We start from the raw sequence: 23,563 nt of genomic DNA on the forward strand, positions 1-23,563 counted from the left end.
ACTTCAAATGAAAGTTCAGCAAATTAAAAAGAAAGTAAAAGTAGCACATGATTCCCATATGGTCATAGGACCAGATTTCGCAAAGGGTTGGTTGGTTTGCTTCTAACTACAGAGTTTCTGACTTGCTGGCAACTATTGCTGAAGCTTTCTCTTTTTTTTTTTTTTTTCCCCTGGCAGTTGAGTAATGTGTGGTTGTACGGAAAACATTAGTAGCTTAAATAGGCCTTCTCATGCACATACGCTTTTTCGAGTGGGAATGCTTTAAACCGGAGTGATTTCCTAGTAGCCAGCCTCCAGGTGTCAGGTTTCCCACTGAAAGGCCAGCAAAGGCCTCACACAAAAACAATCTGCATATGGTGAGTCCTGGGTAATGAGGGAGCTGTTGGAGGCTTTCTGGAGCGCCGGTTGCTTTTACAGCTTTTACAGTCTGTTTAGCGACAAAATAGGCACTCTTCCCTTTGACAGGAAGGGATAAGGGCGAGCGAGGAGAGGTGCGTGAGGATTTGCGGTTGAGGGCATTGCAGAGGTGGCTTTGCAGTGGGGAGGCCTCCAGGAAGAGGGAGTGCGCTTGGCTGAGAGCGGCACCAGGGCTGGTGGAAGGGAGGATGCTGATTAAAATAATAAACAAACGCTGGAAATAGATCACTGCATAGCTGCCAGAGCCACCAGGACCAAAGGAGGAGTTTCCCAGTGAAGGCTTTTGGGGTTTCAGTGTGATCCGTTGCTGGAGATGTTTTGTTTTGTTTTGATGACATGAAGGATGCAACTTCTAAGCTTTTTTTAATGGGTCTTAGCTGTTCTGAAGTGCAGCATCCCCCTGGCAAAGCAGAACAGGTCAGTGGGGAAAGCCTGGAGCTGGTGTGGCCATTACCATCAAAGTATCTTTCTGGGGGCTGGCTGCAAGGAAGGCAGAGTGAGAAGTGGCCTCCTGTCAGGTCCTGGGCTGAAGTGTGCCTCATCTCAGTTCTTCTTCTTTGAAGAGCCTGCTGTTGGTGCTTCCTGTAAGCAGAAGTTTCTCTGGGGATCTTTTTTTTCCTGAGTGGAGCAACATGGAAGTAATTTGTTCTCCTCCCTGCGCTCACCAGCCAAGCACAGCTTCTCTTGTTCGCGGTGACTGAGACCAAACGTCAAGCTTGTGGCCTTCAAGAAATACTTTGGAGCTCACGTGCCATTTCTGAGGTGAGCTGGAGACAGTCCTGGCCTGGTGCAGTGACGAGCAGATCCTCCCAACCCCATGGGGCCAGGCTGACCTCACGAAGAGAGTCGCCTGGCTCACACTCACTTGCCCAGCCCCTGGGAAGGAACGGGAACCAGGGGGCTGCTAGCTACCATGTTGCTGTGTGAACTTCCCCAGGGGAAGAGTAGCCTGGGAAAAAGATACATACAGCAGCTTCCAGAGAGGTTTGAGACAGTATAGGCTGAAAAAGAGAGACTTTCTGAAGGCTAGAGATGCGGCTTGGAAGACCTGCTAGGAAAATGTAGGCTTCGAGGGACATTTGATCATGATTGGCCTGAACTTCAGCTTACGTGAGCTGCTGACGAAATTTGAAAAGGTATGATATTCAAGGTGTCATATACTTGGCTATGTCTTTTAAAAATGTATAGTAGAAAGGACAGGTGCATGTTGAACTTGGGAGTTTTTATGTGTTGGTGTTTAGGTCCTCATAGGACCCATCTGAGAAAATACAGTGCTTCTTTCTTTCCCATTCCAGATTCTACAGAGTTAGTTTGGGAGTGTTTGCTCTAACTGTGATCATCCCTTTTTTTAAAGGAAATGATAGAGAAATTTGGCCTTTGAGAAGCCAAGAGTAGAGGGGGGCTTTCCAGGATGCTTGTGACCTTACTTCGCTATTGACATAAAGTGCTTTATGAATTGCTATTAAATATAGTTGAACGTTATCATAGTGAAATAGAAACATCTCATGATGGCATTTATCAGTAGAATAACATCCCATAAGTGTGACACTTTTCTCATCTTTTCATCTATTCTACTTTTACTCATCTAGTTATTACCAGGAAATTTGGTAGCAATGATGCTAAGAGGCAGGAGGCTTGGCTTTGTAGTGATTACATTGATTAGTGAAGGACATGAGGCTTCTCAGAAGCAGATTGATTTCATTTAGTTGACAACACTTCTGATGAAACCCGTATCATACATTTGCAGCAATCTTTAGCTTGGCTTTACATATCTGTATATATAAATATGCACACACATACATATATATACACACACAAACAAATATATAAAAGTAGTATATTTACACATAATCTTCCTGTGCCATGCAAGACTGGAGTCTTTAGCAAAGTATGTGGTAGTTCATTTACAAATTAAGATTAAAGAAGTTGTGATCACAAAGCCCAAGTGCAGATTATAAAGAATGATTCTGTGGCTTTCTACCTTAAAAATTAAAATTTTAGTGTGATATTTGAATACAAATCAGCACTGACCACATGAAAGTGGTTCAGTGGATATTACTAATTGAATCTAAATGCTTCATGAAACAAAATCAAGCTGCAGGGTTTTTTTTCTGTTCTGCGTTTGTTGTATCAATTTTAGTTAATTTCAGAATCATGATAACCCTGTGTCCTCAGAAGACTGTTACAGACTGGTCTGGTGGTGTTGGGTGGTTTTGTTTTTTGTTTTGTTTTGTTTTGCTGTATTATTCTTCCATTCATACAGAAGCAAATTTTGGAGGTAATGAGACAGGTATTGTGTAGTATCCCACCAACATTACTTTTTTTCCAAAAGTAGCTATAAATAACAGATGACAACATTTGTGACAACTAACACTGTAATTTCTCTTTCCCAGTCTGACAGCTGGGTTTCAATGTTCTCTTGTAGTTGCTGTTGTTAGCCTTTAAAGATTAAGATGCATACTGGAGTCTTTGAGATTCTTTATGACATGGTTAAGACAGGAGTTTAGAAACCAGTGTATCTAATTGTTTTTGGCCTGTACAAATCTTGGCATTACAGATTCTGCGTTCTCCCATGTGATTTGAGTATTCTTATTCTATTTGTTTTCAAAGGGATTGTTTGTAGGAATTCTCAATGTAAGTGTAGCTTACAGATCTCACAGCTGCCATAGATTCTCGCTTTAGCCTTCCTGTGTCATTTTGGTGTCTTGTGGTTAAGTTTGTAAGGTGGAGGATGCTTTGGTGCTTGAGAAGAAAGTTAACATAATTGGTGAATTTCAATCTCAAATTCTAATTGCTCTTATTGAGCAATTTTTTTTTTTTTTGATCAAATTTCTCTCCTTCCCCCCACTTCATCTCTCCCTCCATGATTCCCCACACACTCATCCTGTTCTTTCTTACTAAGGACTTTGCTGCCAGGAGAAACACCATTATGAGAGCAATCCTGGCTGCTTTAACTTTCTGGATTTGTTAATGCATGTTGTAAGGAGAGAATTACGAGTGCTGTTTGTGGTCGTAATGCAGAAGCCAGATGGCATTTGCAGAAGTTTGCATGACACTCCTTTCCTATGCAAAAGCAGAGTCACATTACACTTGAGTGGGCAGCGCCTATTTGGCTTCACCCAGTCTCAATTATGTGACTGCTGGAATTAGTATTAATGGATTTATGATGCTCCTCAGATGTTCAGTCAGTACCATATGATGGAGCCACACAGGTTGTCAAATGCTTGCTGGCTTTCTCAGCCCATAAGTGCGTCAATATTCTTGCAGTGAAATGAATTCTTACCCACACCACACGATACCTGTTTATCTGTAAGTTTTAATTGCAGGTCGAGTCAGCTTTTTGGAAATTTGAAGTTGCTGTGCAAAGTTTTTGATAGTAGAAACATGTCAAAATTAGTTGTAAAAATATCCCAGAATGGTTTTTTCATTCAAAGTTTTTTTTTTCTTTCCTCCTGAATTATCTGACAGTTTGAGTAGCCATCAAGTTTCTGTTGTATCTAAACTTTTCTGAATTGCTTTGAACTTATGCTCTGCTCACAATGACTGTAGCGATAGGCAGTGTGGTCTGCATGTGACATCTTGGAGAGGTTTAATTGCCGATATATATGCTTCTGCCAATGGTGGATTTATGGTAATGGCAATTCTGCCCAAGGGTTCTGCATGCGTACTGCTCTTCTGAATGTGAATTTGTTACAAACTGATTGCTTGAAGGCAGACTGCCACTGCAGGCCTCTGATAAAGCAGATGGGATGAAGCCCTTCTAAAGTTACAACTTCAGAACTCTTCTAAAACCAGAGGAGAGTCTCTGGAGGAGATGAATACCTGCATTCTTCAGAGACTTTTTTTCCTTTTTCTACTTAACTATTTTTGCATGAACATCCCTCTCTTGCACCCCCAACGTCACAAGGAACAGAGCAATAGAAGTCCCATTTCTCTTTCACGGTGGACACTTCCATATGCCCAAATCATGCCCTAATTCTTACTCCTTCCGTAAGAGGTACTGCAAATAAAAAGCTCTGAGTGGAGCAGAGGCTAAAGGGAACATCTGACACAGCAGTGTACCCAACTGCAGTTGGCAGCAGCAGGTAAAACATATTTGCTTCAATATACAGTCTGCTATTAAAAAAAAAAAAAAATTAACAAAAAAAATCCATTCCCCTGCCACTTGCTGTGACACCTCAAAGAAAGATGTTCTGGCTGATGTCTGTGGCTTACAGTTACGTCCTTTGGTTGGCACTGACGTTTTGCTTTCCAGCTGTTCCAGCTGGAAGAGTTCTCTGCAGATACTTTGAGCAGTCATCACTTTTAAAGGTCAGAAATAAAAGAGGCAAATGCAGCATTTCTGTAACTATGTCTTTGCTGACTTGTACGCTGCCGGTGAAGGAAATGGGGAGTCATTCTTGAGGGACTTGCAATTCCCTGTACCGGAACCAAGTGTGCTGTCCTGTTGTAGTCATGAGCATGATTTGTACTGGATGGAAGAAATACAAAACTGTCACATCTGAACAGCCTGAGGAGCCTGGGGGTCTCCTTTTCTGGGGAAAATGCAGTTTTCAAGCCATTTTTTCACTTGTGATTAGTCAACGTAAGCCCTGCCAACTCCTCTCAAGATCTTTACATGGTTCAGAAGCCACAGCAGTTTGCTGTGTGTGTTCTTGCAGCTCAAAAGCCACAGCAGTTTGCTGTGTGCTCTGTGGCTTGTATGTAGGTATTAAAAGTAGTGATCTGTGTGCCAACACATTTTTGCCTTCAATTGAAAGGTTCTGACCCTTCAAAGAAGAAATGTTTTGTCTCTGTTAGTGGTCATGTGTACTAATGAAGATGGCATAAGCAAATAAAATCAGAAAAAAAAATGTGAGTGGAAGGGAATATGCTTAACAGCCTCAGGAGGTTGCTGAGTGAATTAGAAAGTCCTGTGGAGTTCTCATTCAGGAAAAAAAAACAAAAACAAAGGTGCTGGAATGCCTATCATCATGGGAATGCTGATATGGTTAATGGTTTCCAAAGGACAGTTATTTCTACTACTGTACTTTTGAAAGTATCCCTGCCAATTTTGAGAAGGGGGAAAAAATAAAAAGCTTGATAGCTGGTTGACCTTAAAGTTGGATTTGCAATGTTTGGATCTGTTTGAATGTGTCATACACTTTCTTCTACCCTGGACAAGTTGATATAGTCTGCCTTGGGGGTGTTGCAGTAACTACTCCAACTGGAGTCAGCTACTTTGAGTCCTTTTCAAAATTGCTATCTACAGTGTTATTGAATCTCTCACACCTTACTTGTGTACTCTTTAGAGGAGCATCCTCTTCAGTTGTGTCATTATGTGTTGATGTGATATGTTGACTGAAACTGAAGCAAGAAGTGTAGGCTCCTTATTATGAAGACAACATTTAAAATGAGAACCAAGCATAAAATGAAAGCTTGAGTCCTTGAGGTAAATCATTTGACATGGAAGGGCAAGAAGGAGAGAATTAAAACATCTAAGGTTCAGAACAGAGATGAGAGGATTTTGACTTCACTAGTCCTAATTGCAAAACACAGACAGGAGTTTGATCTTATTTCTTAAGCGGAATTTAAAGAAAGTGGCAATCTTCTAATACCATGGCTGGGTAAAGTAGATAGTCAGCCTTGTTATTTCTTCCTTTCTATCTTTTGAAACTTGCATCTTGATTTATATAGAGGATGAACTGTATCCTCAGAGAGCTTTGTTTTAATTTAGGACAGTAATCCTTCAACACTTATGCACGTAAATAGGTCTGCTGACCTCATTCCAGTAAATTATCAATGCAGTTTAACAGATAGGTGCACATAAATATTTTGCAGAGCAACCAAAATACGACCTTAAAGAATTGCTGCGACATCTTGACTTTAAAAAACTCAGTTGATAAAGCACTGTAACTACAGATTAAGAACTATAGATGTCTTCTGGCTTATAAAAGAAAAAAAAAAGTCTTCTCTATTTGCAGTGTATTTCCTTTGGTTGTTTCTTTTTTTCCTGTTTTTGCACACACAAGGAGAGAATTTTTGCCCGGTTCTTCTCTGCTTCACTGGGCTAAGAAAGACTGTTTCACAGTTGTGTGCCCCTCTTTTTGGCAAAAACAACATAATTTTATTTCCTCTTCTCCTGCATCATGTAGTGCATTGCCCCCGTGAATCTGGTTTGGATAGGGAAGCTTGTGTGTGTGTTTAAAGGGAAGTGTTTATACAGCTCTGAAAAACAGAAACTGACTTACCCTTATAGAGCTAATCATGGTTAGAGCGTCAGCAGTGATAATGAACTTTTTTCATCCTCATTACCACATAGACAGAGATGAGAAATGTCGTGATTCAATGACCAAGAAAAAGGCATGAGTAAGGGAGTATGGTAACAGTGAATAGGGAAGGTTGATATAATTGATAATAATCCTGGATCAAGGTGGGAGCCCGTCCTTGTTAGTCTTCCAACAGAGGAAAATACTTGAATAAAAAAAATCCTCAAGCTCTTTTGTATATCACTTTTGGGGATTGGTGAAGTTTAGCGTCCACCTGTAGCCTTTACCTGTCTTTTACCTCTTTACTGCTCCTCCATGTGCATACTTTCCTCCTTTCCTCCTTTTTTTCTTTATTTTCCCTTTTTGAGAGCTGTAATCCATTGGAACTCCTTAACCTTAACATCAGTCCTATTTGTTTATCCATCAGCTGACAGTGCTTTTTCTTCATGGAAAATTGAAGTCAGGATTGAGAAGCAAAGTGGACTCTTTGAACAGAGCTGTTATAACATGATCATCACAGATGGGACTCAAGGATGTGAACAGCAGATTTACTGTGCCTTAATCACTGTAACACAACGCTTGGCAATACAAGAATAAAACCTATTTTGAATGAAGCATCAGTTAGAACTGCTAAGCACGCATAGTTAAGAGTCCGCTCAAATGTAGTCAAAACTGGAATGTTTTATGTCGTCTCTCAGTAGGATTAGAATGAATATTGTAATGGTGAAACAGAAGTTTAGGGGTCAATTGGTGATGTGACTTTAAAGAGGCGTAGAAATGGATTTGACATGGCTAGGCTTCTGAAGTACAGATAAGTGTGCAATTAAAATTGACTCTCCCGTATGCACGTGTATCTCCTGCTGTTCAGACTTAGCTGGTTTTCAGTGGGTCATCTTGCATGTTGGAATTGTAAGGTCAGGAGCTGCAAATGTCTTCAGATAAGGATCTGATTTGTTTAACTGATGACTTCACTGTCTTGAGTTGTTGATGGTGTTTTTTATCACGATTCCTCAAAGACAGCAAAAGTGTCTTTTTACCTGTCTTATAGTGAGGAAAATCAGAGCTAAGAATTTGTCCGAAGTGGCACAGAGTAGCTCTGTTAGAGAGCCAGAGCTTCACTTACACATCCCCACCTGCTCCTCTGTCTCCTTCTCACATCTTTCACTCTCTGTCTCTCCTTTCCCCACCTACAGCTGCATCCTTACTTTTTTCATTTTCTCTAAGTGATAAAGGCTTTCACGTTATCTCAGATTCACAGACATTTTTCCACTGCTTCCAGCTATTGTAAAAGGCAGGATAGGGGAGGTACAAGGGGTCCTCTCCTCTCCTGCCCCTGGCAAGAGATGGAAAATACTAAGGATTTGCCTACAATTAAAAAAAATAAATCCTTTAAACTATTTCAGTTACTGAATTACTTCGTTTGCCAAAGAAGTTAAATTACATCTTTATCGAGTTTGTGTTACAATCTGCTGATTAATTCAGTTGAGACAACCAGCACACCTGGCTTTCCACACATTTGCATTTCTTGGTGTACACATAGACATACAGATGCTGGAAAGCATTGATGGTGAGATGGGAGATTGTCAGATACTATTATAATGTGTTTTAAGAATAATACTGTGCTTGGTTAGGTGGAGACATCTGTAGTGTGTTTCTTGAGACAGATGGTGAATAAAATATGTTTAATTTCAGATGGCAGGAGAAATAAGAAGCTGAACTGAAATTGCAAGCACTTCTCTTTTCTGTATTTAGTACAAAAATCAGGTTATAATATACCCTGACTATGTCTCTACATGTTGCAGGACAAGGTATGCAATTGTAAAAACACGCTTGCAGTAGCTTTAGTCATTTAGTTGCAGTTTAGGGCCATAATTTTTAGTTTAAAACTTATATTGTGTATAGCTTCAAACGCTGTATAGAGTTCTAATTCCACTGGTCTGTGTAAAGTCTCTGCAATATTTTATTTCGAAGAACAAAGAGAAAGCACAGGTAAGGGTGCAGCTGTGTAACTTCTGAGCGGGAAAAGGTTTCCAGTACATTTGCACTTGTGGATGTATATGGGAAACAAGAAACAATTAGCTACTTTAGTACAAAAACGTGCAGAGAATTTATTGTTTATGGTTACAAATGCCGTTTCAGAGTTGAGAATAACTTTCAGACTCCTTTTATCACACATTAAAAAGCTCAACCTTTTATAGTGCTTTTAATAGAGTTGCAGGTTTTTCTCTCTGCGTCTCAAAGTCAGACTACGTACTCTGTCCTAGTGGATAAGAATACTAATGGGAATAAGCTCTCCTTTTATTTAGAGAACTAAGATGTCTGGACTTTTCTTATTGATATTTCAGGACATCCAGGCAGAGATTGATGCCCACAATGACATCTTTAAAAGCATTGATGGAAACAGGCAGAAAATGGTGAAAGCCTTGGGAAACTCTGAGGAAGCTGCCCTGCTCCAGCACCGACTTGATGACATGAACCAGCGCTGGAATGACCTGAAGGTGAAGTCAGCTAACATCAGGTAAGTAATTAAAACATCATGACATAAATGGGGCAGAGCTGCAGATTACTAAGAGACTTGAGAAATTTGATCACAGCGTTGAAGTGAAATCTCTGTCTTCTGTAAAGCGCCCCTGAGCACCAATAGGAAGATTTGGTGTACTAAGTCACCATGCTGGCTCAACTGCTTTTTCTCTCTCCGGAGTTGTGCAGTGGTAATATGCTAATATGTGCTTCAATTTCCAAAACATATGCTGAATCTTTCCTTATTTTATATTGATAGCAATGCCAATGAAGTCATTCTTTGAAGCTACAATTTCTGAAGAGAAATTAGGGTTTTGTTTTTACCACTGAAAGGGATACTTCAGTAGAATTTGCATCTTAACTATCTTCATCTTTAATGATAGTAGAATGTTTTGATTGATGCAATTCAATTAAGATAATTTTAAAATACATATTAGTCAAGCCACTTTCAATTTTTGACCCTACCAATGCCAAACTCGCTGGCTGTCCAAGTGTATTCATTGTAAAAATCTTTATGATATCAATTGGGAAGACGATATTACGATATTCATTAATGTGAATTAAGTTCTCCATTAATTTTAATTACAAATAAAAGTATTACTGGAGCTTTTAATCACCGCTGCTTCCTTGTTGGTTACAGGAGACCGTTCTTTTGATAGAACAGGATAATGTTAAGCGTTCACATGAATTTTTCAAAAGCCAGAAAAATGTATTGAGCTTTGAATTCAGGCACCAGCATTTGAAAGAGTGAGATAGAGGAAAGGTGAAATTTACGTTTCATCTCCACTTACCCCACCACCAGCTACCTAAGCAGTTAATTGTAACTGATGGCATTTGCTGAGTAAAAGCCAATAGGCGGAGCTTGAACCAGAGGAACTGAAAAATTTGGTGTGAGGGCTAGCAGAGGCTGCAAGAACTATTAAACTTGGACTGTAGTGAACTGTAATCACATATAGGTCAATGTGAGAGAGAGAATGAAAATGAAACGTGCTCATAAGTTAACAATTCAGTCAGTAGCTGCAAGTTCTGGCAAGAGTAGTCCAGTCTCTTGGCCTTTCCTGGTGATGATCATACTTGGGAGATAAATTGGTAGCCAGTATGGCTATTATGCATGGCTTAAAGGCCACGTTGTTTAGTTCCAGGGTAGAGAAAGCAATTGCACAGTGAACACTCAAAAAAGGCAGATTGTTGTTCAGAACAATGGGTATTCTGTCTTTTCTGTTTTGTGTAGATATGGAATGTGAGTCCCTGTAGGCAATATTAACATTTGCACTGTGTACATTACTCTGCTAATACCTGCAATGCTGCAGGGCCATATATCAGTGAACTACAAGTAGAAAGCAAGCAGGGAAGAGAATAGTGGAGCAAACAGAAGTGAATTAACCTTTTGAATCTGCCTCCTGTGAAAGGAGTGTAATGTTTTTGAATTGGTATATTTTGCCCTGTTTGATTGCAGTTCACTTATCTCTCTCAAGAACGATGAAAGCTTTTTCAGGGAAGTAACAAGACCTGGAACTAACATGAAGTCAGTGTGTTGATCTGGCTGTTTCCCTTCAAATTCTATTTTCTTGGTGTACCTTATTTCAAGGACAAATTAGAGAGCAGAACTATGGAAGCATCTTGTGAGAGCAGAATATAATTGTGTTAGGGGCTAGAGCTAATGATGGAAAAATGTGATTTTTTTAAAATGGATTTTAACTTGAGATATTGCTTCTAAATTAAGGTGTATCTGTAATTTTTTTAAAATATTTTCAGCTATTCTGGTTATGGTGATTTTTAATTGCTGAAAGTATGCCTAAAGGATAGTGTGAGGCTTTCTTCACTGCTTCTGTCCTTAGAGCTGATGGCACTTGTCGCTGCACTGACTTGACTTCCCTGCTACTGGAACTAAGGGGGGAGTTCCACATTAAAAAAGAGGAACTCTTGTGACATAAGCATGGAAACTGCTTTCAAACTGCACTTGTAGTGACTGAGACACCACCCTGAGAGGACCGTACTTCGCCATGAAATTACTCATAGGCTTATTCACGCTTCTTTCTTTTTCTCTCTGTCATGTTGCTCCCAGGAAAAAAACGAAGTTGCATGTTTGCCTTTTAAAGCCAAATTCTTAGGAGAGACTGTTTTCTTCTTGGGTGGGAGGGGATCAGCACTGGGGGGAGGGCAGAGATAAAAAATATGGGAGAAACAGGGAAGGTTTCTCTATATTTAGACCACCCACCAGATATTTTTATTCCATGTGTTCCTTTGTTGTCAGCAGGAGAAGTGTTACCTAAATAGCAGAAACAAAAGCTGAGGAGGTCTCCAGCTGGGGAAGGAGCCTCTCAGGGCCAACAAAAGGGAGGCTGTGTCCCAGTTGCTGCTCTTCTTCAGGATCTTATCCAGTCCAAGCAGAGAAAACTTGCTCTTTAAGACTGCTCTTTCTTTTCATTTCTTTTTTTTTCCGTCTCAACCAAGATTCCCATAGGAGTGTTTCTGATGGTGTCAAATGCTGGGACATATTTTTGCTCCAACTAGTACTCCAAATAAAACAACTGTCAGTTACTTGTATTTTTATCGGAGCAGATTCTAAGCCACTATTTGACCTGGCAAACTATGTATTGGTAGAAGTACTAACTGCAAAACAAGGGCAGAAATCCTCTCTGAACACGGGGAAGCCGAAGAAACAATTCAGAACTCCAGCATAGCTTATTGGCTCTAGATCTGGCCAGTCTGTATGACAAATCTAAATATAGCATTAAACTTTACATTGAAATACAAATCGGAGCTTATTTAGGCTCATTTGCTCGTCTGTAGCATTTGCTTTGAATGGGTTATACTGAACATATGGCTTCTCACTCCTCCAGAGAATTGAATACTTGTGGCTGCTTTTCAACTGCCGCTTGCATATTGCTTTTATGTTGAGTATTGCTTCTGATGAGATTAGAAGAGTAACAGGAAAAGTCTAGGCTGATGTGATGTTTTCCCCTGTGTATTTTTTTCTTAACTTCTAACATTTCCAGTGAGATGTTAGCTCACTTTGTGTTCAGAGAGAGGAATTTTTATGCCCTGTTAGTGCAGCCTCTTTCTTCCCCTCCCTGTGACCCTTACTACTCTACCCACACAAGTTTAGCTTGTGCTGGACTTGGAAACTTGTGCTAGTGATGTTTTGTACTGTCATTGTACTGGCATGTACATAGACACTCAGTTGTAGTAAATTATGATGCATTTAATTTAGTATTGTATTCCACATCATTCACATTAATACCACATTATTATTATTATAATTTACTATTAACAGTGTTGTTGTATATGTTAAATTAAGTGGTCCACCCTTAAAGTGTCGTTTAACTAGTGGCAGGGGTTTCTTTCTCCTTACAAAATTCCAATCCATTTTGTGTGCAATAATTCTACTAAACTGAGCAGGAGCCTAGAGAGTGCTGATTTTTAGAGTTGAGAGATGCTTAAAGGTACTAGATACAGTGATAAGTCATGATGATTAGAGATTTCACCATCAAAGGAGACTATAGATCTATGCTTTTTAATTGTCGTTGTTGCTAGAAATCCATGCAGATGCTTTATTTTGGTAACAGTCTGACAGCAAAGCTATAAATTCAAATGTGGGCCGCCTTGGCAGCATGTTTCCTCTGCCTGATTACTAGGGAGTATTACTTTGTTCACACCCAGAAAGGAGGGGCTGATCTGTTGAGTATGTAGGATGGGAGGGCAGTGTGTGTTCAATGCATCATAGGTTGATATTTCTGAGGGCATTTTTGGTGGGAAGCGAAGCTAGTTTCAGAAAGGTGAGAGTGAATGTTGTATATGGACATCACCGTGCTGTTGAGAGCATGTGCAGCTGGGTGCTGCAGGTTGGATTCAGTACTGAGGGAAGGGTCTCAGTGACTGCAACAAGGGAAGACAGGAACAGTGATGAAGGAGAGTGTTGGCAGTGGAGCAACACAAGTAGTAGGTTTTTATTTTTTCCCTTGTAGTGCTTTCCTAAATGGAGGGAAGGAGAATAGCTTCTTCTTGCTAAAGTTAGTTTATCTTTTGCAAGACTTTAACCCCTCCTTTCCCCCCGCCTCCCCCATGTGCTCTTATGGACTGCTTTTCTTGGTTCATTTATCACAGTATCCCTGTGAGATCCCAGCGTTCCCAAACCTAAGTCTGCCTCAAAGTAAACCTTGCAGCTCATCACCCGCTTCAATTCAACTGTTGTCATGTCAGTACCAAACATGCACTCCAATGCCATTTGTAAGGATAATACAATAGAAACTGGATGAATCCTTCAAGATGTGAACTACATTGAATCAGAAAAAATAAGACAAAGCTGTTCAAAATAGAAAAGATAAGACCCAGGAAACAGAACAGTAACATTCGGTTCACTCATCTGTCAGCAGCAGGGCACAAGAGTGCGGAGCTAGTGTCAGACTATGCTGGAAAGAACTGAGCTCTCTCCATTCTATCACATGCATGGTGAAAGAAATTGTTGTTTACTGGTATAAGCTAAGTACTTCTAGGTCTCAGATGAGTCCATAGCATTAAATGACTGGAGTAAAAGGGAAGTTGCTGGCCCTTATCAAAGATTGCATGCAGCTGCGTAGGCACTGCAGGAAGAGGCCATCAGGTCAGTGCGCTTTTGAATACGAGAGAAGGGGAGGATTTTGTTGATTTAACTGGTTGACAGACTCACTCTGTATTAATTCTCTCATAATTCATCTACTGAAGGTGATGTATTGAATAATCTTTGCCACTAATGCATTCAGCAGCACAGTTGATTTACTGCTGATGGCTTCTGGGAGAGTTTGTTGCTCTTGACGCTGGAGATGCAAGATCTTGTCATGAAAGTTCAGTTTGGTGGTGCCCTAGCTGACAAAATGAGGCTTGTACTTCATGTGCTGCTGTGGTGGAGTTACAAAGCAGTATTCAAGGTTTTAGAAAGGTCATATCAAGTACATATTTTGTCTGTGTTTCCTCATTTTTCACCTGCTTATAATGTTCTGCTGTGCAAAATGATTCCAGGTAGAGTTGGGGTTTGTTTGTTTGTTTATTTTTAACATGTCAATGGTCCTTAGCAGTTGAACATTTAAATAATTCTTAACAATAGAAAAAGAATGTGTTATAAACAGATAATATCCATCTGTTTGTTTGTTACCATTTCTTGGGTTTTGTACCTTTCAGGATATTAAATATGCTTTTATGTTATTTCACAGGGCTCACTTGGAGGCAAGTGCAGAGAAATGGAACCGGTTGCTGACATCCCTGGAAGAGTTAATCAAATGGCTGAATATGAAAGATGAAGAGCTGAAAAAGCAAATGCCCATCGGAGGGGATGTTCCAACCTTACAGCAGCAGTATGATCACTGCAAAGTAAGTTGCATAACATTTGTAGATACATGTGCTACCGTGAAGAATAGAATGAGTCAAATTTGAATATAGGAGAAATGATGCGTGCTTGATCCCAGAAGTTTTGTTTAATTTCTATGAAAAAAACACAGAACAAGTGGTCTAGATCTCTACTCCTTTTACTTCCCCACTTGCCCAGAAAAGCGTAAGTGAGATACGCTCTTCATAATTTTATCAAAAGGATTTCTGATGCACATGTTCAGTCCAAACACTCTTGTGGTGTATCTCCTATTGGATAAGTATATCTTGACAACAAAATATGTTACGGCCACACATCTTCATTTATGTAAAGTGTGTGTCACCAAATGTAACAAGTAATCAACATAAGATATATTTGCTATTGGACAAATTGATTGTAGTAAAGCTGATTCCATCCTACTGTCATATTTATTCTTCTGTATGGTGTAGAGAGGGAAAGAGCAAATGTGACTTTATATAGCTAATTGCATAACAACTATGTTCTCCTCCACCAGTGCAATATTGGTATCTTTTCTGCTGTGGTATTTAATAAGGACAAAACCTGAATTTGATGATAAACAGAAATACAGTAAAACACCGTGAGTAACTACAGCAAAAGTAGTCTGTCATGAGCAGTACTTTTGAGACTTGACTACAAAATAGTTAAGTCTAAGGAATACTTAAGGAAATCTGCATAAGTTTTCCCTTAATTTAGTCTTTTAAAATAGTTATTAACATAAAGTCAGGATCTTTGTTTTTTGAGAGTTCATCTCTTCCTATTCATATCCACTTAAGTCATTATGCTCTGTTTGTAGGCACATCTGCTGTGAATGTTTTATAATGATCAAATGATGGATTACCAGTGCAGAAGAGCAATAAAAGGCAGGAAGAGTTCCAAATATGTTTTAAAGGAGGTCAATGAGAGGTGATAGATCTCCACCAGTCATACTCTAAAGGCTTGTTTGTCTCTCTTGCTAGATGATAGTATATGAATGCTAATAACAAATACTGCTCTAGTGTGTCTCATTTGAAGATGTCAATTTGATTTGTAAAAATGCTAGATTTTACATGTCACTTCAATGTAGAAAGACGTAGGGGCAAGGATAGGTTACTTGGGTCATTTGTGAACTGCAGTAGTGAGAAGGAAAAAAACTGGATAGTTTAATCCTTACACGTAGCTTTAAAGAATGAAGATTATTTTATTATACCTTGAGGTTAACATAATATTCTAGTATGTGTATTCACGAGCTCTTAGAGATAATTCTTTCATGTTTCAAAAAGGCAGTGCTCTTGTTCTGTCACAAAAAGTATTGGATATAGTTGCCCTAGCCCAGTATTTAATAAGATCCCCTGCACAAAGATAGTCTGTTCTTTTTTTTGTACACCCGTGCAGGCAACAGGTCAGTATTCAATTGCAGATCTATCTCAGGGGATAACTGGACTTTTTTTTTTTTTTTTCTGGTACTTATTTTTGTAGGAACACAGAAATTCCTCTATTTCATGTGATAGTACTGTGCCGTACCAAATAAGGACTATTAATGTGTGGTATTTCACTTTCTGTTGAACTTGCTTATTTGTTGTTACCGGAGACAGGGAGCTGGACTGCAGTGTTCCACTGGTTTGATTCTGCATGGCAGAGCTTCACACTGTTTCTGAGCAGGAACTCTCTGTTCCTCATTGAAATGATCGTTTAAGTAACTACACCAAGGTGAAAAGTTGGGATTTTTTCATGTGGAAAGTGGAAACTGAAGGAGGAAAAAAGAAAAAAAAGACCTCTGCAGGTCCTCCTGCCCCTTTCTCAGTGTAATTTAACATCTGTCAAGATGTGGAATAAAAATGTCTTTGTTACAGAAGTTTTTTGCCTGTTCAAAATCTACTGAATTCTTTGTAAAAATAACTTTGTGATTCCACTCTGTCAGTTACTCTGTGCCTCGAGTTGATGTCACTTGCATTGCATTGCATTAAGATGCTGCTTTTAGCATTTGTGCCCTGTGTTAAGCTGAAACTTAATCAGATAAATATTTCAGATATATTGATTTCTCTCACTCTCAAGGATTGTCCTATTTTTCCACCTGTCATCACTGGCTGTCCAGGTGCTACATTAAATGCCACATTTCTTCGCCCACAGTTCACATATTAAGCCTTCTAGGCATTTCACATTACCTGTAAGATTTACTTTTTATCAACCATATTTTTATAACCTCATCTTAAGCTTCAGCAGCACTTGTCAGCTGGAGCTTCTCTGCACAAGGCTTGGGTACTTCTGCTCTCCTATTTCCTTTATTTTCGCATCTGAGTGATGCTTTGAAAATGTCCTTGTGCAAATTGAACATTTCAATACAACGTTTTATCTCCACTTTTCTGTGATCCCTTTGCCCTTATTTCTGCTTGCTCACCTGATCTTGTCCTTGCTGGTACTTCAGAATGTAAGTGGTAAAATATTCTCTGAGCTCTTTAAAACGGGGGCCCATGATATTATCATTCCTGTTCTTCATTCTTAGGATCCTCAGTCCTTCTCATCTTAGCATTGCTTTTTGCCCCTAGTTACTCAATAATCATTCTTATTAACCTACAGTTTTTTTTCCCCCTTAGTTACGTGAAACACTGTCTTTCTTGCTTCAGCTTAATCGTACTAACCGTACTGCTCTTTCTCTCTGTTAGCATCTCCCTCACTCACTGCTTGGCTTCAGCAGCATTAGATAAATAAGTACACTATTATGTGACAGTTTGGGTTAGCTTGCATTGTTTCTGTGCTACTAAAGTCTGTTTTGACAGGAGGAATTAAATGATTTGCAATTTGATTTTTAAACTTGTTTTTGTTTTTAATAACAATAATTCTTCTGTAATTCTTTAAATCTGTGCTTTAAAAATAAACATTACCCACATCAATGTTGAATCAGATTTAGCTCACATTTTCCAGATGAAGAGAAATATTTCAGGGTGTTGCAAATATTTTTAAATATTATCCTGATTTTTATGCTGTTCACATGGACTTGCATGACCCATAGCACCTCACACAGTCTTATCACATACCAAATTCCAAGTGCAGTCAGACAGTGAGCACATCCTGTCTGGGTGCTGAGCTGTGCTCGTTATCATAGAGGGGAAAGGCAGGATTCAATAAAGAACCTCAAATTTCATATTTTAGCTATTCTCAAGATTTCTTTGTCTTTGAGAATTGTCTGTGGTGACAGTCCCAAGAGCAGTGGAAAAAATCCAGAAGTGCTTAGTATAAAAGCGCTGGGACACTGTGTGGAGGTTTTAGATGATTTTTGAACTCACGTGCTTCTGTATGAGGTGTACTTATAGCAGAGACCATATTCATGCTCTCCAAGTATCGAAAACTCAGGTGCAAAGGTGCTGACACAGGCAGTGACCTACGGGGAGTGGTTGCCTTTTGTGAGTTGATTACCGATATTTTCCCTGTAATTCCTGTTTCTCACTTTTGCTTATCCTTACCAGCTCTGTTTTTTCCTTTCATTCTGTTCTTTCAGAGTCTTCCATGTGAATATTCACATTTTGAAGTGTGTGATGCAAAACTGTTCTAATCAACTGCCAAAAAAAACTTGCCAGAAAAGAAAAAACCCAAAAAGCCTCAACAAACTCCAAACAAACAAATAAACAAAGAACCTCCTAAGTAATCTTATCACAGAGATGCTTAACTTAGCTTCCTTAGAGTTGAAAATGAATTGGCCAAGGACCTGTGATTGTTTGATTTGTAATTTTACCTCTATGGATGGATCATTAATATTTCAGGTACTCATCAAACTTTTGGGGTTGCTATCAGTGTTTCAAATTTCGTGTTTCAAATTTGGTTTGTTAAAGCAGACAGATACTCAAAGTTTAAAGTATTTGTCTTATTAAGCTATTTCCACTTCATCAAAAATGTTAGCATAGTCAACTGGAAAATACTTTTTACTGGTTCTGTCTCTTCAGGTGCCTATAACTCCGTTGTTCTCTTTACCAGCAGGAAAAGACTGGAATGGGCTGCCCAGGGAGGTTGAGGATTCTCCTTCTCTGGAGTTATTCGAGACCTGCCTGGGTACCTGCGGCAGGGGGCGTGCTTTGCAGGGGGGCTGGACTCGATGATCTCTGGAGGTCCCTTCCAGCCTCTACAATTCTGTGATTCTGTGGTTCTGTAACATTAACTTCTTTAAAACTTGTCTCTTTTACCGTTGGGTGGGTTGCAAGTAAGGTGGATCTTCGGAATTTCAGTGAATAGGGCATTCCCTGCTCTTCAGGGATCACCAGTGTGACAGTCAGACAGTGACCCAGAGAAACAATACAAGACAATGTATTGAACTTTCTAACAACTAATCAACTTCTTTGAGGCAAAATGAGGCAGTTTTCCAGCAATTAGTAAACAACTACTTTAATGCAAATTTAGGCAATGGCTACTTGAAGAAAAGCAATTAGAAGAAAACCTTGAGGAAAAAGGAGAGAGAGAAACAGATATAGAGGTAGAAGTATTTCACTACTCCTGGATCCGGCATTGTCCTGAGTCTGGGGTCTTCATCCGTTAGTGGTGGATTGACAAATGTAAATGTGCATGTTCACCCCTATATAGTCTAGTTGGTCTGAGACTGCCCTTTGGGGTGGCACCCTACTTGCGTCTAGAAGACTTGAAAGTCTTTAATGAGAGCATTTGGTGGTTGTGCACCCCTCCTCCCTTTTCTGAAGTTTATCTGCTGCGAGTGGCCATAAGAGGAAGGGAAGATAAACAGTCTGTCACTCTGCCCTTGCAGAGTGATATTCCATAGATCTTACAGCTTTCAACTTGTGTTTTTAAGACTCCATGCTTTCATTCTCAGACAGCTATTAAGGCTAGTTAGTTGAATCAAGAAGTTCCATTCTATGAGGCTCCATTCTTTCTGTCTCGTTTTTGGAGTCAACAGGCCCCTTGTAGACTCAGGCATAGCCTGCCTGGTTTAGGGGAATGGGATTAGCCTTGAAGTATTTCCTGTTTCATTATTCTAGATTTATTTTTCTTGCCTATTTTCCATATTAAAATTTGCTTCCATTATTTTTTGTCGATCATTTTTTGTTAGAAATTTTTATTATTATATCAATATTGTCGTATTTTACACTTTTAATTGTAGTCTAGGGAAGAGCTGTATTAATTTGTTATACAAGTTATATCTCATCACATAGAATCATAGAATCGCTAAGGTTGGAAAAGACCCACAGGATCATTCAGTCCAACCATTCGCCCTTCACCAATGGTTCTCGCTAAACCATGTCTCTCAACACAACATCCAAACGCTCTTTGAACACCACCAGGGTTGGTGACTCCACCACCTCTCTGGGCAGCCCATTCCAGTGCCTGACCACCCTTTCAGAGATGTAGTATTTCCTAATGTCCAGCCTGAATCTTCCCTGGCGCAGCTTGAAGCCATTCCCTCTCATCCTATCACTAGTCACCCAAGAGAAGAGGCTGACCCCCAGCTCACTACAACCTCCCTTCAGGTAGTTATAGAGAGCAATAAGGTCTCCCCTGAGCCTCCTCTTCTCTAGACTGAACAACCCCAGCTCCTTCAGCCACTCTTCATAAGGTCTGTGCTCCAGACCCCTCACCAACTTTGTTGCCCTCCTCTGGACATGCTCCAGGGCCTCCATGTCTTGGCCCAAAACTGGATGCAGTACTCGAGGTGCGGCCTCACCATAAGGCCTCACATAAGGCATGAAGCATGCACAAAATCTATGTGAGTAGAGGTGGTCAGCTATGCTGCTGCCATACTAATTTTTGACTGAGATGTGAGCTGTGAGTGGGTGAGAAGAAGAATTAAGTAGCTTGTGGTTGGAAGAGAGGGATCGATAGACCTTTTTGCTGCAACCTGGTCCAACAGACGAGGATGAGAATAAAGTGGGAGCTTTAGCATTCTGCATCACACTACTGCAAAGTAGATATTCAAAGTAAGGAGATGTCTTTAATTGAAGCTGTTCTCTCTGGGGGTGTTTAGAGGGAAGAGATAGAAGTTGTGGGTGGGAATACTTTGTTACAGGAAAGGAAGAGTGTAGTCAGTGTCTGAAGTTAGATGAGAGTTCTCCAGTGGCCCTGACTTAAAGCCATCGCTCACTAAGGATTTACTGGAATTGATTTTTGTGTTATGTGAATGATTCAGGTGTGTATCGCTCTGCTCTCCTGGACTATTTTTCCAAAAGAATGATGTGTAAACAAAAGCATGTTGCAAAGAATGAAGTGTTAAATTAGGATGTCAGTGCAATTTGTTTTTTAACTCGAACAAAAAAATATTGCTTCTGGCTGTATTTCAGCTTGTTCCCAAAAGTGCAGTTGTCTTCTGATAAGTCAGGAAAGTTGCAATGGATCAGTACTTAAAATAATAAATAACCTGGATGATGAAAGAACAAAATATTCAGTCACTAAAGCAGAGTAAAGCATGCTATCTTGCTATGGAAAAGCTATTAGGCAGTTTTTTTTTCAATACAGTAAACAAAATATTTCTGTGATACAGTCTTTTTAATACTTCTTTATATAGGTATATATATATATCTATGTACGTTTCACGTTGCTCTTTTAATGAGTATCTTGTTTCTTCTAATCAAAGAATCCTATATAAACTTGAATGATATTTCTGAGTCTTTTTCAAGCCACTAAATAAAGCCTATACTTCTTGAAGTATATCCTATAACTATGTGTCAAAGAAGGTATTCTAACTTTGCTTTGGAGGGAAATGTTTGCTAGAAATTGGGCTAAAATTGCAGAAACAGCAAAGTGATCAACATCTCTACTCCATCTATTGAGACTGTGATGTGCCTTTTTCTCTGGGATTTTCTTTTCTCACTCCAAAAGGCCTCTCTGCTTCCATCATTATTAGCAGTAGCCTTTGGGTTACCTGAAACCTCAGAACGATTTCTGAGGTTCAGAACAAAATCTTTTTTCTAGAGCAATAGTTCATCCATAACAGTGTATTTTCTTCAATGATGTCAATAGAAGCTGGTATTTACTGCAGATGTTTCATTCTGGCACTTGTTATCTGTTCCTCTTCAACTCCCAGGCATTCACCATCACTGGATGAAGACAACTGTATATCCTCGATATTGTATCTATGCACAGGTCCTTGTATTATATTTATGCTTTGATCCTTATATGTTTTTGTTCCTGTTTCCCACTGACTTGTCTAATTTCATGTTGAATTTGTTGATATTTTGTCTACACGGCAAATAGGCACCAAATTCTTACCACCAATTGCATTTAAACAAGAACCAAAGTCCTCCCCTCTCCCCAATAATGCCAAGAACAAAAAAAACCATATTTCAACTGATTTTCTTCTCCTTAAAGTTTCAGTGGCCTTTGCTCTAGCACTACTGGATTTGATTTATAACAGTTCTTCACTCACTCTGTACACTGTCTTCATGATTTGGAAGCCTTTTTCATACTTCTTATGAGCCTCGTCCACTCCTGAACCTTTTTAATCTCTAACCACAAGAAAGCTGCTGTATTGCCATAACTCCCTCTGCTGTTCATCTCTGTGCATTTTTCTGACTCCTCTGTGTCCTGGAGGTGTGTCAGCTGGTACTGCATGTATTAGGATGAGTGTTTTATATTTAGTAAAACAATAGCTTTTTACCGTGCTCTTCCAGATCGTTCACAACACTTCATTGACTTTTAGGTTGCTGCTACCTATCAAGCAAATGATTTCAGAAGACAGTCAGACTCCCAAGATCTATTTTTCTGAGCTATAAATTCCAAAAAAGTTTTCAGGGACTCCAGTTTAGTGCATGCATTTTTTTAAAAACAGGTGGTGTTTGAATTGAATTAAAAAATGCTATTTATTACTCGGAACTTGAGGACACCAACAGATGAGCTCCTACTTCAGATCAATGAAACAGAATGGTACAACGAAACAAAAAAGGCCTTTTCTCGGAATGCAGATGTATTTTTGCTGAATTCTGGTTTTCCAAGGCAGAGAGATGGGAAAAACAAACAAGCAAACATAGCCCCCCTTCCCCCCCCCCCCCCCCCAAAAAAAACACAAGGAAATCAGCAGAGAAGCAATAAATTTGTTTTTCCAACTGTAGAAAACCACTAGAAAGTCAGTAACTATGATACAGTGACCATTGCCATTTTTTTCTCAGGTAGTTTCATAACCTGCATTAGGTAGAACTGAAAACTATTTCTCTTGTTCATTCCCTTCCTATAATGAAACCATTTTGAGATCCTGTCTGTATAACCACAAGATCTCCTCAGATCTCATTTTTCTGTGATCTGTTAGGAAAAATTGGGCCAAGTAAGAAGAGACATACGGTATTTAGCAAAGCTGTTCACTTGTCATTTGGGGTGTGGAAGAGAGTTTGCAGGGATTACTCCAAATCTTTTAAGAACCTCTTTACATAACTGACTCTTTTCCATATGCAGTTTGTGCAAGTGCTAGGGGTATTTATCCTCTTTCATTGTGTATTCCCGAAGGATGAGTCTCATCTCTACAATTGTTTTGGGGAAAATGGAACAAGCGCATTGGTTTATTCTTAAATATGCAATAAGAGAAACTCTCCAGTGTCACATTAGAAACCCTTTGAGACTTTGATGGCAGTTGCAGGCATAGACTGGCAAAGAGTCCTTTTTATTTTCTGTTAAGGATATCGTCATCTGGATCCTACTTCTTGTTGCTGCAGGCACTATTTAGAGGAGAAGAGTATTTATTCTAGTTAACTCCTCAAGTACTGGATCCTCAATCCCTTGTTATTACAGCCAGTAGTCCACCTTGGGAACATCAGCAGTAAATTGGAAAAATGGCACTGCCATTATAGCAGCCCACCCTTTTTTTTCAGTCAGGATCTTGAGATTAAATTATAGGTTTAGAACTGTACGTACAAAATAAGGAAGGAAATAGAATTCTGTTTTCTTCTGTTTTGTTTTGTTTTTTCTCATTTGTATGGTTGCTTTTTGTTTGTTTATTTGTTTTGAATGCATAAGAAAGGATTTCTCAACTATCCAAATGTAAAGTCTGCTTCTTCTTAACAAATGTCTTTGTAGTCTGACTGATAATTGTGCGGGGCAACTTTTGGTGGTCACCAAG

General features: G+C 39.4%; 1 protein-coding gene across 14 annotated transcripts in view; it reads left to right on the forward strand.

Moving 5' to 3' along the window:
- UTRN (utrophin) overlaps positions 1–23,563 on the forward strand; it is a 348,963-nt gene that overhangs the window by 216,547 nt on the left and 108,853 nt on the right. For 11 of the 14 annotated variants that reach the window (XM_015284305.4, XM_040698161.2, XM_004935579.5 and 8 more), the window contains 2 exons: positions 9,011–9,183; positions 14,375–14,531. In XM_015284305.4, the coding sequence (XP_015139791.2) occupies positions 9,011–9,183; positions 14,375–14,531 (330 nt within the window). Of the gene's footprint in view, positions 1–999; positions 1,180–1,352; positions 1,554–9,010; positions 9,184–14,374; positions 14,532–23,563 lie in introns of those variants that run through there. The other 3 variants (XM_015284310.4, XM_015284311.4, XM_046939081.1) reach the window with 2 other exon arrangements.

This window comes from Gallus gallus, chromosome 3 (assembly GCF_016699485.2).
Source record: "Gallus gallus isolate bGalGal1 chromosome 3, bGalGal1.mat.broiler.GRCg7b, whole genome shotgun sequence".
NCBI lineage: Eukaryota > Metazoa > Chordata > Aves > Galliformes > Phasianidae > Gallus > Gallus gallus.